Raw genomic sequence first — 10690 nt, 5'->3', positions numbered from 1 at the left:
AAGTGCGAAAACGTTAAAATTAAGTCATAAATAATAAAAATAGAAATGAGAGTTGCTTGGAGCGTAAGAGTGACACCGATTGAAATGAATTGTGTAACTTATATTTATACCGAAAGCAAGAACGAATTCGAAAATAGGAGTGCAAAAATGATAAAATTAAGTCACAAATAGTGAGAATAGAGACGAATGTTGCGCGGAGTGTATAAGTGACACCGGTTAAGAAGGATGGTGTAACTTAGATTTACACCCAACTTTTATAAAATGATATCAATTATTACCACTAATATATATATATATATATATATAATGTTTTAGCACATATGCATTCGTATATAAATAGTGTATTTATAAAATTATATGAACTGTGGTACTCGAGCTGAGGAAATACACTTCCTCAGCTGAAAATCAAATTTATATCCAATAGGATTCCACAATTATCATGTCCCAAACAAAACACACAGGTGGTGTTTGATAAATTTAAAAATTAAAGTATCTTAAACTTTTAAGTGGTAATTATAAATTGAGATATAATTTTTTTTTTTTTTCCCTGTGCCAAGAAAATCACACCCATGTGTTCTTTTTGGAACTTGAATTTCTGACTTTTTATTTTAAAATGTGAGAATTACAGCCTATGTAGTTACATGTATACGCGATCTATTAGTAGCGTATGGTATTATTGCAACCAGAGGTACATTAGAAATAGATTATTATTACCATCCAACACAATTTTCGTTTTAGACATACATATACATATCATCAAGTTTGGAATAATAAATAACCTTAAAAAGCAATTAATGATCCGACATGAGTTTGTGATGGAATTAAATTAATATTCCTTATATATCTGAGCTAACTCAATAATGAAGTTCCCTTCCTTGTATGTTTGGCTTGCATTATAAGCTCGCACGTATTTCCAACCCAACAACTCGCCACAACTGCTGCAATACACATCCGCAACACTAAAAACACCAGTTATGAGTTGTCTGTCCTCTTTCTGCCCCACTACAATGTTCATCGCATGAGAGAACATGTAGGCTTGCCCGGATTTTGCCTATAATTAACAAAAACAAGACACATTTTGATATCTGTATATATATATATATATATGAAAATTTGTAGTCCGAGAGATGCTCACATCATAATTCGCCATATCGGTCGATACGCGACATATCACTCAATTCGTAACTCTTTTTCAAGGATTCGATACTATTACATATCTGCATAAACTGGTCGGTTTATACCACGACTACGAACCATGACTCACATAGAGGTAAGTGATAGTCTCTTTAATCTCCCAAAATGAAAGATCCAAATTCAACTTTCAAAATGTATGTTACACTACAAAATGGGGATAACGTACGAGAAAAACTTAATTGCACCATAATAGTACAAATGCCCTTACATGTAGTGTATGAACAGTTGAATGCTCCTGTTGCAACTGGCACAATAAAATTTTGTCGTATTATACAATATTTTCTAGTTTATGGTGTTTTCTCTAGGTAACTTTGTCCTAATAGTTTTTAGTCTCAAAACAAAAACTATTCAGAAACCAAATCGGTTTGCGCTGAGTAGAGAAAAGCCCTACATGGAGTCCACCATGTTGTCTCTATTTGGCTTTAGTCAATTTCGGCCTAGAAAGCACACACTGAAACCTGAAAACTGCCCAGGAGGAAAGAGCAAGGCTACGTTTAGTAACGAGAAATGTTTCTTATTTTCTTTTGTCAACCCCTAAAAAGACAAAACGAAAATAAAAATCTCGTTCAATAATATGTTTTTGTTTTTCTATAACAGAAAACGTTTTCAATTTTTGTGAAGAATAGAGAATCATAAAAAAGATGTTTCTTATATTTTTGGCACTGTAACACAAACTTTTGTACTATTATTACTACACAGACAATATTCATTTTAATAAAATTCATATTATTTGTGTTATATATTAAGTTGCATATTAAATGTTAATAAAAATATATTTTTTTAATATAGAATATATTAAATATTGTACATTATTTTTTATTTGATAAAAATATATTTTAAAATATAATATATTAAATAATAACGTAAATTATTTTTTGTGACAAAATAATTTTTGATATAAAATATAATGTTATTAAATTATTATGTAGTAGATATTTTATATTATTATATACTATATCTATATTATATTATATGTAAATATTAAATTATAATTAATTTACAATATTATAACACAGTATATATTTTATTACATATAAGATCGATATATTATTTAATAGTTTTTATTCATAATAAATTATCATATGCTAAATATTTTATATATCACATAATAAATGTATACATCATGCATATAAATGTATTTATATACATAATTGGTAGAAGTATTTTTGTCTTAGTATATCTAATTTTGTACTTATGATGTATTGGGTATTATTAAGATTTGTAATTTTAAATTGGATTTTATAGATTTATGGCTTTTTAATACTAATGGAAGCAAGCACCGTGCCTGAGTGGTTGGGTTGCTCCATGTGTCCGAGAGTCTGTGTTCAAGTCATCTCTCCTCACCCTCCCCTCTAATCACTAACTCCTAAAATTCTTGCCATGAAAAAAATATATATATACAAAAACGAATAAACTAAAAAATTAAAATAAAATAATTAAAGAATATTATGTACATTTTGTAACAAATATGCATTACTAAACACTTTTATTGTTTTATGTGTTGGAGTTGCTCTGCACAATCAACCGGATTTGATACCACTTGTTGTGGCGAAAACGCAAAATAAACAACACTGTTTAAGGAATAAACAAGTAATCACGAAGAATAAAAAAAAATCACACACAAGAACACAAGATATACATGGTTCACCCAAATCTTAGGGCTACATCTATGGAGCACACCGAACAAATTCACTATGAAAAAGATGAAGAACTACAATGGAGAATTTTCTTTCAATCTCTCTCAATTGTTCTCTCTTGTATTGGCACAAATTTATCTCTAACTCTCACCCTCTAAAATCTTATTAGAGTTGATATTTATAGAGTCCAAAATTTGTCCTACAAGAACTTACCTTTTGTAGAATTCAAAACCAATAAGGAAGTTAAATCAGATCAAGAAACTGAATTTTCCTTAAACCAATAAAGAAGTTAAATCAGATCAGGAAACTGAATTTTCCTTAAACCAATAAGGAAGTAAAAACAAATCAGGAAACTGAATTTTTCATAAAATTCAGTAGTGTTGGAGTTTCCATATAATTAAACATTCTTAAAAATTAATCAAACTCCACAAAACCATAACAATCTCCCACTTGGAGGCTGGAGCACTTGTAAACCAATTACATATTCTTCTCATGCATGTCCCATACAGGTCGATACGCTTCTTTCTGTCTTAAAGCTAGAAAACCAATTGAATCTGCGCACAGCTTCAGTTTTTCCATGGTCACTGTCTTGGTCAACATGTCAGCCGGATTCTTAGTGCCAAGTATTTTCTCAAGTGTCAACACCCCATCTTCTAACAAAGATCTGATAAAGTGATACTGAAGTCCTATATACTTAGTCCTTGAATGAAATGTTGAATTCTTTGCCAGATGTATTGCACTCTGACTATCACTGTGCAAAACATTATTCACCTGCTCGAATCCCAACTCTGTCAACAAACCTTGTAACCAAATCATCTCCTTACTGGCCTCTGTCATCGCCACATACTCTGCCTCTGTAGTAGATAACCCTATAATCCTCTGTATTTGCGAAACTCAACTAACTGCAGTTGTACCCACCATGAACACATACCCAGTAGTACTTCTTCTGTGGTCCACCTCACCAGCAAAGTCTAAATTTACATAACCATGTAGCTTCACCTCACCCCTTCTGAAACATAGGCATCTGTCTGTGGTACCCCATAGATATCTCAATATCTACTTTACTGCTTCCTAGTGTAGCTTGCCCAGATCCTTCATGAACCTGCTTACTGCTCTCACTGCATATGCAATGTCTGGCCTTGTGCACACCATGGCATACATCAAACTTCCAATGGCTGAGGCATATGGAATTTTAACTATGAAGTTTTTCTCATCTTCTGTCTTTGGACACTGATCTTGAGATAATCGAAAGTGATTAGCTAAGGGAATACTCACCGCCTTAGCATTATTCATGTTAAACTTCTTCAGAACCCGTTCAACGTACTCAGCCTGAGACAACTGCAAAGTACCTTTCTGTTTGTCTCTGCTAATCCTCATCCCAAGAATCTGATTCGCTGCACTAAGATCCTTCATCTCGAATTCATTAGATAACTGCTTCTTCAATTTCCTGATTTCTTCAAAATTAGAACCTTCCACTAACATGTCATCAACATATAGTAGAAGGATAATGAAACTTGACTTAAACATCTTGAAGTAACAGCAATGGACAGCGTTGCACTTGTTGTAGCCATGTCGCTTCATAAAATCATCAAACTTCTTGTACCACTGCCTTAGGGCTTGCTTCAAACCATATAAGATTTTCTTCAACTTGCACACTAGTTTCTCTTTCCCTTTGACTGAGAAACCATCCGGCTGTTGCATGTAAATCTCCTCATATAGGTCACCATGGAGAAAAGCAGTTTTAACATCTAACTGCTCAAGGTACAACCCCTCTGCTGCAACAATGCTAAGAACTAAGTGAATGGTGCTCAGTTTCACAACCGGAGAAAAAATGTCTGTGTAGTCAATGCCTTGCTTTTGCTGAAAGCCTTTAACCACCATTCTCGCCTTGTATCTCTTGGAATCATCATGTTCCTCTTTCACCCTGTACACCCAGTTGTTGTGAAGAGCTTTCTTTCCCATGGGCAACTTGGCTAGTTCCCATGTTTTGTTGGAGATAAGGGACTTCATCTCATCTTCTATTGCAAACTCCCATTTGCTAGCATCTTCAACCTGACATGCTTCATCATAACATTCAGGCTCACCATCATCTGTGAGTAACATATAATCCAAATATTTCTTATTCGGTACATGAGGTCGCGTAGACCTTTTGGGTGCAGGCATAGGAGTTAGAATCTGCGATGAACTATGCTATGTGGGTTCTGGCAAAGAACCCTCATCTGTCTGCTCCGCGTCAATGCTCTCTGAATCATCATCTAACTCAACAAACTCAGGCTTACACTGTACAAGACTAGTTAACTGCGCTGCATCTTTATCCTTGTACATCACCTTCTCATTAAAAATCACATATATACTTCTGATGATTTTCTTGTTCTGATTATCCAAAAATCGATAACCAAACTCATCTCCGCCATACCCAATGAAGATGCATTTTAGTGACTTGGGGTCGAACTTTACCCTAGCATGATCACTATTATGCGCATATGCAATACAACCAAAAACTTTCAACCATGAAAGATTTACCTCTTTGCCACTCCATACCTCTTCTGATATTCGATACTCCAAAGGCACCAATGATCCACGATTAATTAGGTAGGATGCTGTATTGATCGTTTCTCCCCAAAACTGCTTAGGTAGACCCGAATGTATGTGCATGCTTCTGGCTCTCTCTGTTAATGTTTTGTTTATCCGCTATGCCACTCCATTCTGCTGTGGGGTTCCTTGCACAATTCTCTCTAATTTAATCCCATTATCAAAACAGAACTTCTTGAACCCAGTGTCTTCATACTCACCACCATTGTCTGACCTCAACCTCTTGATCTTCAAACCTGTCTCATTCTCCACCATATCCTTCCACTTCTTGAACACATCAAATACCTCAGATTTGTGCTTCAAAAAATAAACCCATACCTTTCTCATGTGATCATCAATGAAAGTCACAAAGTAGGATTTTCCGCGAATGGATGAAACAGTGGCTGCCCCCAGACATCTGTGTGAACTAGCTCAAGTTTCTCCTTTCTGAGATCTCTGCCACTCTTCTTGAAACTGACCCTCTTCTACTTTCCCATCACGCAACTCTCACAGAAATCATCAATCGCCCATATGCCTGGTAGTTTCCCTTTAAGTGCATAATCTTGAGCCCCCTTTCACTCATGTGACCTAGTCTCTGGTGACAAAGGTTGTGATCTTCTCTGCTTTCTGCAACTACTATAGACCCACAAGCACTTGTAGTTGTGTAAAGAGTGCCTGATTTCTTACCACGTGCAATGATCATAGCACCTCTGGAAACTTTCCATAAGTCTCCATTGAAGGTTGTAACAAAACTTCCTCTAATAATTGTCCCATCGAAATCAGATTCTTCCTTAAGTCAGGGATGTGTCTCACATCCTTCAACTTCCAAGCTGACCCATTCAACTTGATTTGCACTTCACCATTGCCAATGACACTGCAAGGCTGATCATCACCAAGATATACCTTGTCAAGGTTACCCGGTTCATAGCTATTAAATAGCTCTTTGCTTGAGGTGCCATGAAACAATGCGCCGGAATCTAAAACCCATGACTCCACCTTACTCTCCAAAGAGCATATCAATGCATCATTTGATACTTCCGAGACAACGTTTGCTTCAGTTTTTCTTTCGGTTCCCTTCTTTGGAATTCAGCAATCAATACGGTAATGTCCCTTCTTTACACAATTCCAACACTCAACATCACTGAGATCTGTGGAATTCCTGAAATTTTGAGATTATGTCCTTCCATTCCTTGACTTGGATCTATCTCTGTTTCTATTACCGTTACCCTTCTTCTTGTTTGAACTATTGCCTCTACTTTCAACATTCAATGCCGAACCACTGGTGGAAATCCCTGCTGTTTGCCTTCTGATTTCTTCAGTCAGAATCATGCTCACAACTTCATCAAACTTCAACTTGGTCTTCCCTGCAGAGCTACTGATCGCTGTAACTATGCCACTCCAACTCTCGGGTAACTATCCTAGAATTAGCAGTGCTCGGACCTCTTCTTTGAAGTCGATATCAACAGACTCTAATTGCCCAACTATCTCGTTGAACGCATTTAGATTATCATTGAACTTACCACCTTCGACCATCTTCATGTTGAACAACTTCTTGATCAAGTGCACCTTGTTCGCTGCAGAAGGCTGTTCATACATACTAGAAAGGGCTGCCATGAAAGACATCGTCGTCTTCTCATTCTTGATGTTGAAGGCGACTGACTTTGACAACGTCAATCTGACGATGCCAAAAGCCTTCCTATCAAGTAATTCCCAATCTGCATCCTTTGTATCCTTTGGCTTCTCTCCCAAAGGTTGATACAGATTTTTCTGAAACAAGGGGTCTGCTATTTGCATCTTCCAGAAACCGAAACTTGTGCCATCGAACTTCTCGATCATGGATGTGGAAGTCTTATCTTCTGATGCCATTACTCTTACTTGAATGGACAAATCTGATCGAAAGACTTTCGGAATTTCGTCAAACACCTTCTGTACCCTAGGTTCTCAACCAAAGGCTCTGATACTAGTTGTTGGAGTTGCTCTGCACGATCAACCGGATTTGATACTAGTTGTTGTGGCAGAAACGCAAAATAAACAACACTGTTCAAGGAATAAATAAGTAATCACGAAGAATAAAAAAAATCACACACAAGAACACAAGATATACATGATTCACCCAAATCTTAGGGCTACGTTCATGAAGCACACCGAATAAATTCACTATGAAAAAGATGAAAAATTACAATGAAGAATATTCTCTCAATATCTCTCAATTTTTCTCTCTTATATTGGCACAAATTTATCTCTAACTCTCACTCTCTAAAATCTTATTATAGTTGATATTTATAGAGTCTCAAACTTGTCCTACAAAAACTTACCTTTTGTAAAATCCAAAACCAATAAGGAAGTTAAATCAGATCAGGAAACTGAATTTTCTTTAAAATTCAGCAGTATTGGAGTTTCCATATAATTAAACATTCTTAAAAATTAATCAGATCCCACAAAACCATAACATTATGTTAGAGTAATGATAGTCTGTCTGATCAAATTGGCCTACTACTAGTCTGAATCCTAAACCTAAATCCTTGATATTTTATTGGAAAATGATTTATGCACCGAATAGTTGCGGTGAATTGTTAGACCTATTATTTTAATTGATCAATTATGCAACAAATAAGGAAGTGAAACCCTTTAATTAGTTGTATTTGGTATAAATTGCTAATTAAAATTTATTCAATTAGACAATTTACTGCAACTGTTCGGTGTGAGTATCACTACTCTATTTTATTTGCTCACTAAAGATACCAAAAATAAATATGAAAAGAAACTGGTTTTGACGTTTTTAATTGACTATTTATACCACATACAACTAAATCTATTCCCCTCGTATGAATTTCTAGATCCGTTCCAGATTACGCATAACATATGTATATATATTACATATAATATAGCAAATTAAAGAAACAAAAACGTTTCAAAAAAAATTTAAAGAAACAAAATATATTCAAAAACATTTTCTGTCATCCATTATTAACTCATACATGTGGAACCAAGCATACAATTCTTCTCAAAAAAGAAAGAAAAAACAGTACAAAGATGTCAAAGTCAGCTTCTTGGCCCGCCTGTAATTGCCGATTTACATCCTTATGTCATTCTGATATGGATATATATATATATATATATATAGAAGAATCCAGTCAAAGGAAGCTACATTACATTATAGATGCGTCCGTGAGAATAAAAGATAAGGCCATTGCTTTGATTTGAAATTTGAATAGGAGCGTTTTCAAGTGAATTAGGGCAATGAATAAGAAAAGCAGCGGAAGGAAGAAAATGAAGTAAAAAATCATGGAAGCAGCAAAACGAAAAAAAATGAATCGAGAAATCAGAGGGGTAGAGAGGAAGAAATTGAATTAGTGCATCAAATGTCAAATGGTTCAAATCATTTAATAATTTTTGACAGGGTAGTCAAAACCTCTTTTTTTTTTTCATATTTATTTTTGATATTTTTAACGCGCAAATAATATATTAACTATTTAGGTAATTACGTGATAGTTATATATAGAATTTGGACTAAAAATAGGCCAATTAGATCGAATAAAGTATCACTACTCTTTATGTTATCAAATTTGTGATAACATCAAGTGTTAAATAAATATTTTTTTATTTTTAGACAATAAAGTAAAATCATATTTCAACTTTATTAGGACTGCAAAAACAAAAAACCAATTTTTTACTAAAGCACCCCAATTCAGTGACCTTGACTTCACAAGGCAGAGTCTTGCAACTCAATTCATTGACATATGATTTATAACATGAACTAATTATATTTGACTCAACAAACCCCAAGCTTCAAAGAGTGGATCAGGCTATCAGATCGATCATACATATATATACATATATATATACACACACACACACACATAGAGAGAGAGGATCAGAAATATATAATCACCAGAAATTTTTTAGAAAGAAGGTCATCGCGGAGGGCAACCGGATTCCGGCAATTGCTGCAGCTATAAGTTGAAAGACCGGTGAATTTCGCCATGAACTGAAAGTTTGGTACCAAAAAATGCAAATTTCTGGTTAATTAAGAATGTTGAGTTATGATCAATATCCAAGGAATCAACGTTTGAGGAAGAATTAACATACATATATATATATATATATAGAAATTGTAAGAAGTTCATTAAACTCATCACCTGTGATTGTGAATGATGATCCAATTAAGTTCCTGATCCAAAAGCTAAGAAACAGTAGGATAATATGAGAATTGTTTTAGTTTAGGCAATGTTTCTTATAAAGACAAGGACGACAAAGTCTTTTGGTGGGACCTACTGCTTGTTTGGCACCTACAAAGCTACTCTCCCACAATTCAACTCTTATTATGTCAGTCCAATCGTGGTTACTGCCTCGTCCCATAATAGTTGTGCAATTCAAAAAATTTAAATCATTGCCATTCTTTATTTTTTAGTCATTTAAAATTATTTTTAGTCATATTTATTTTTTATATTTGTATACAACTTATAACTCATATTAGATATCTATTTGGATAACTTTGAATCACAAAAATTGTAAGTTAAAATTTTTGATAGAAATAACTAATATGAGACGGAAGGAGTATTAAAATTTAGTCAGGTGGTTATTATAAAAGTAAATAAAATATTTAAGGGTAATGTACAATAAATCCGTCGATTATTCGAGTTTTGTAGATTAATTTTTTGTCAAAAAAATCATCTCCAACTATTTAAGAGGTAACATAGTCGATGAGAGAGTTGATGGAAAATATTTTTGAGACAAATATACCCTTAGGGCAAATTGTATAAAACCCCCTCTACTTTTAATTTTTGGCAATAAACCTCCACAAAGAAAAATAGTTTACATAAAACCATTTAACCATCCAATTTGTTGTAGAGTGATGTTATAATGAATAAAGTGTTCCTTAATATAAATTTAATAAAATGATGCTCCTTAATATTAAATTAAAATTAATACAAACTCATTTGGCATAGTGCTGTTATAAAAATTTTGATTTTTTTTTTAATGGTGAGCCTATAATAAAATGAAAATACCTTAAAACAATTTTCAAAATTTTCTTAATTTTTTATTTTTAAAACTAAAAAAGAAAAGAAATATTAAATGAAAATAAAAAATTTGAAAATTGTTTCAAGGTATTTTCATTTTTAGGCATAGAAAAGAAAAGCTAAATAAAGGTATTTTCTTTTTTCTTTAAAAAAAAATTAAGAAAATTTTGAAGATTGTTTCGATGTTCTTTCATTTTTAAAAAATAGAAAAAGAAAATAAAAGATAAATAAAGTTTTTTTTTTTTTTTTTTGAAAGTAAAAAATTAA

The 10690-nt window shown here is 33.5% G+C and overlaps 1 protein-coding gene across 1 annotated transcript; it reads right to left on the bottom strand.

Moving 5' to 3' along the window:
• Nucleotides 1–689: 689 nt before the first annotated feature.
• LOC132271579 (protein yippee-like At4g27745) lies at nt 690–9683 on the bottom strand. The gene is made up of 3 exons (XM_059773012.1): nt 9542–9683; nt 9295–9390; nt 690–1051 (listed from the first exon to the last, which is right to left on the bottom strand). The coding sequence occupies exons 2-3, from the start codon at nt 9385–9387 to the stop codon at nt 827–829; spliced, it is 318 nt and encodes a 105-aa protein (XP_059628995.1). The 5' UTR covers nt 9388–9390; nt 9542–9683; the 3' UTR covers nt 690–826.
• Nucleotides 9684–10690: the final 1007 nt, after the last annotated feature.

This window comes from Cornus florida, unplaced genomic scaffold (genome assembly GCF_030987335.1).
Source record: "Cornus florida cultivar Cherokee Brave unplaced genomic scaffold, ASM3098733v1 CherokeeBrave_3.0.0_Hap2_Chr08, whole genome shotgun sequence".
Classification (NCBI taxonomy): domain Eukaryota; kingdom Viridiplantae; phylum Streptophyta; class Magnoliopsida; order Cornales; family Cornaceae; genus Cornus; species Cornus florida.
The sequence above is the reverse complement of the archived record's forward strand: the minus strand, read 5'-3'. Positions and strand labels throughout refer to the sequence as shown.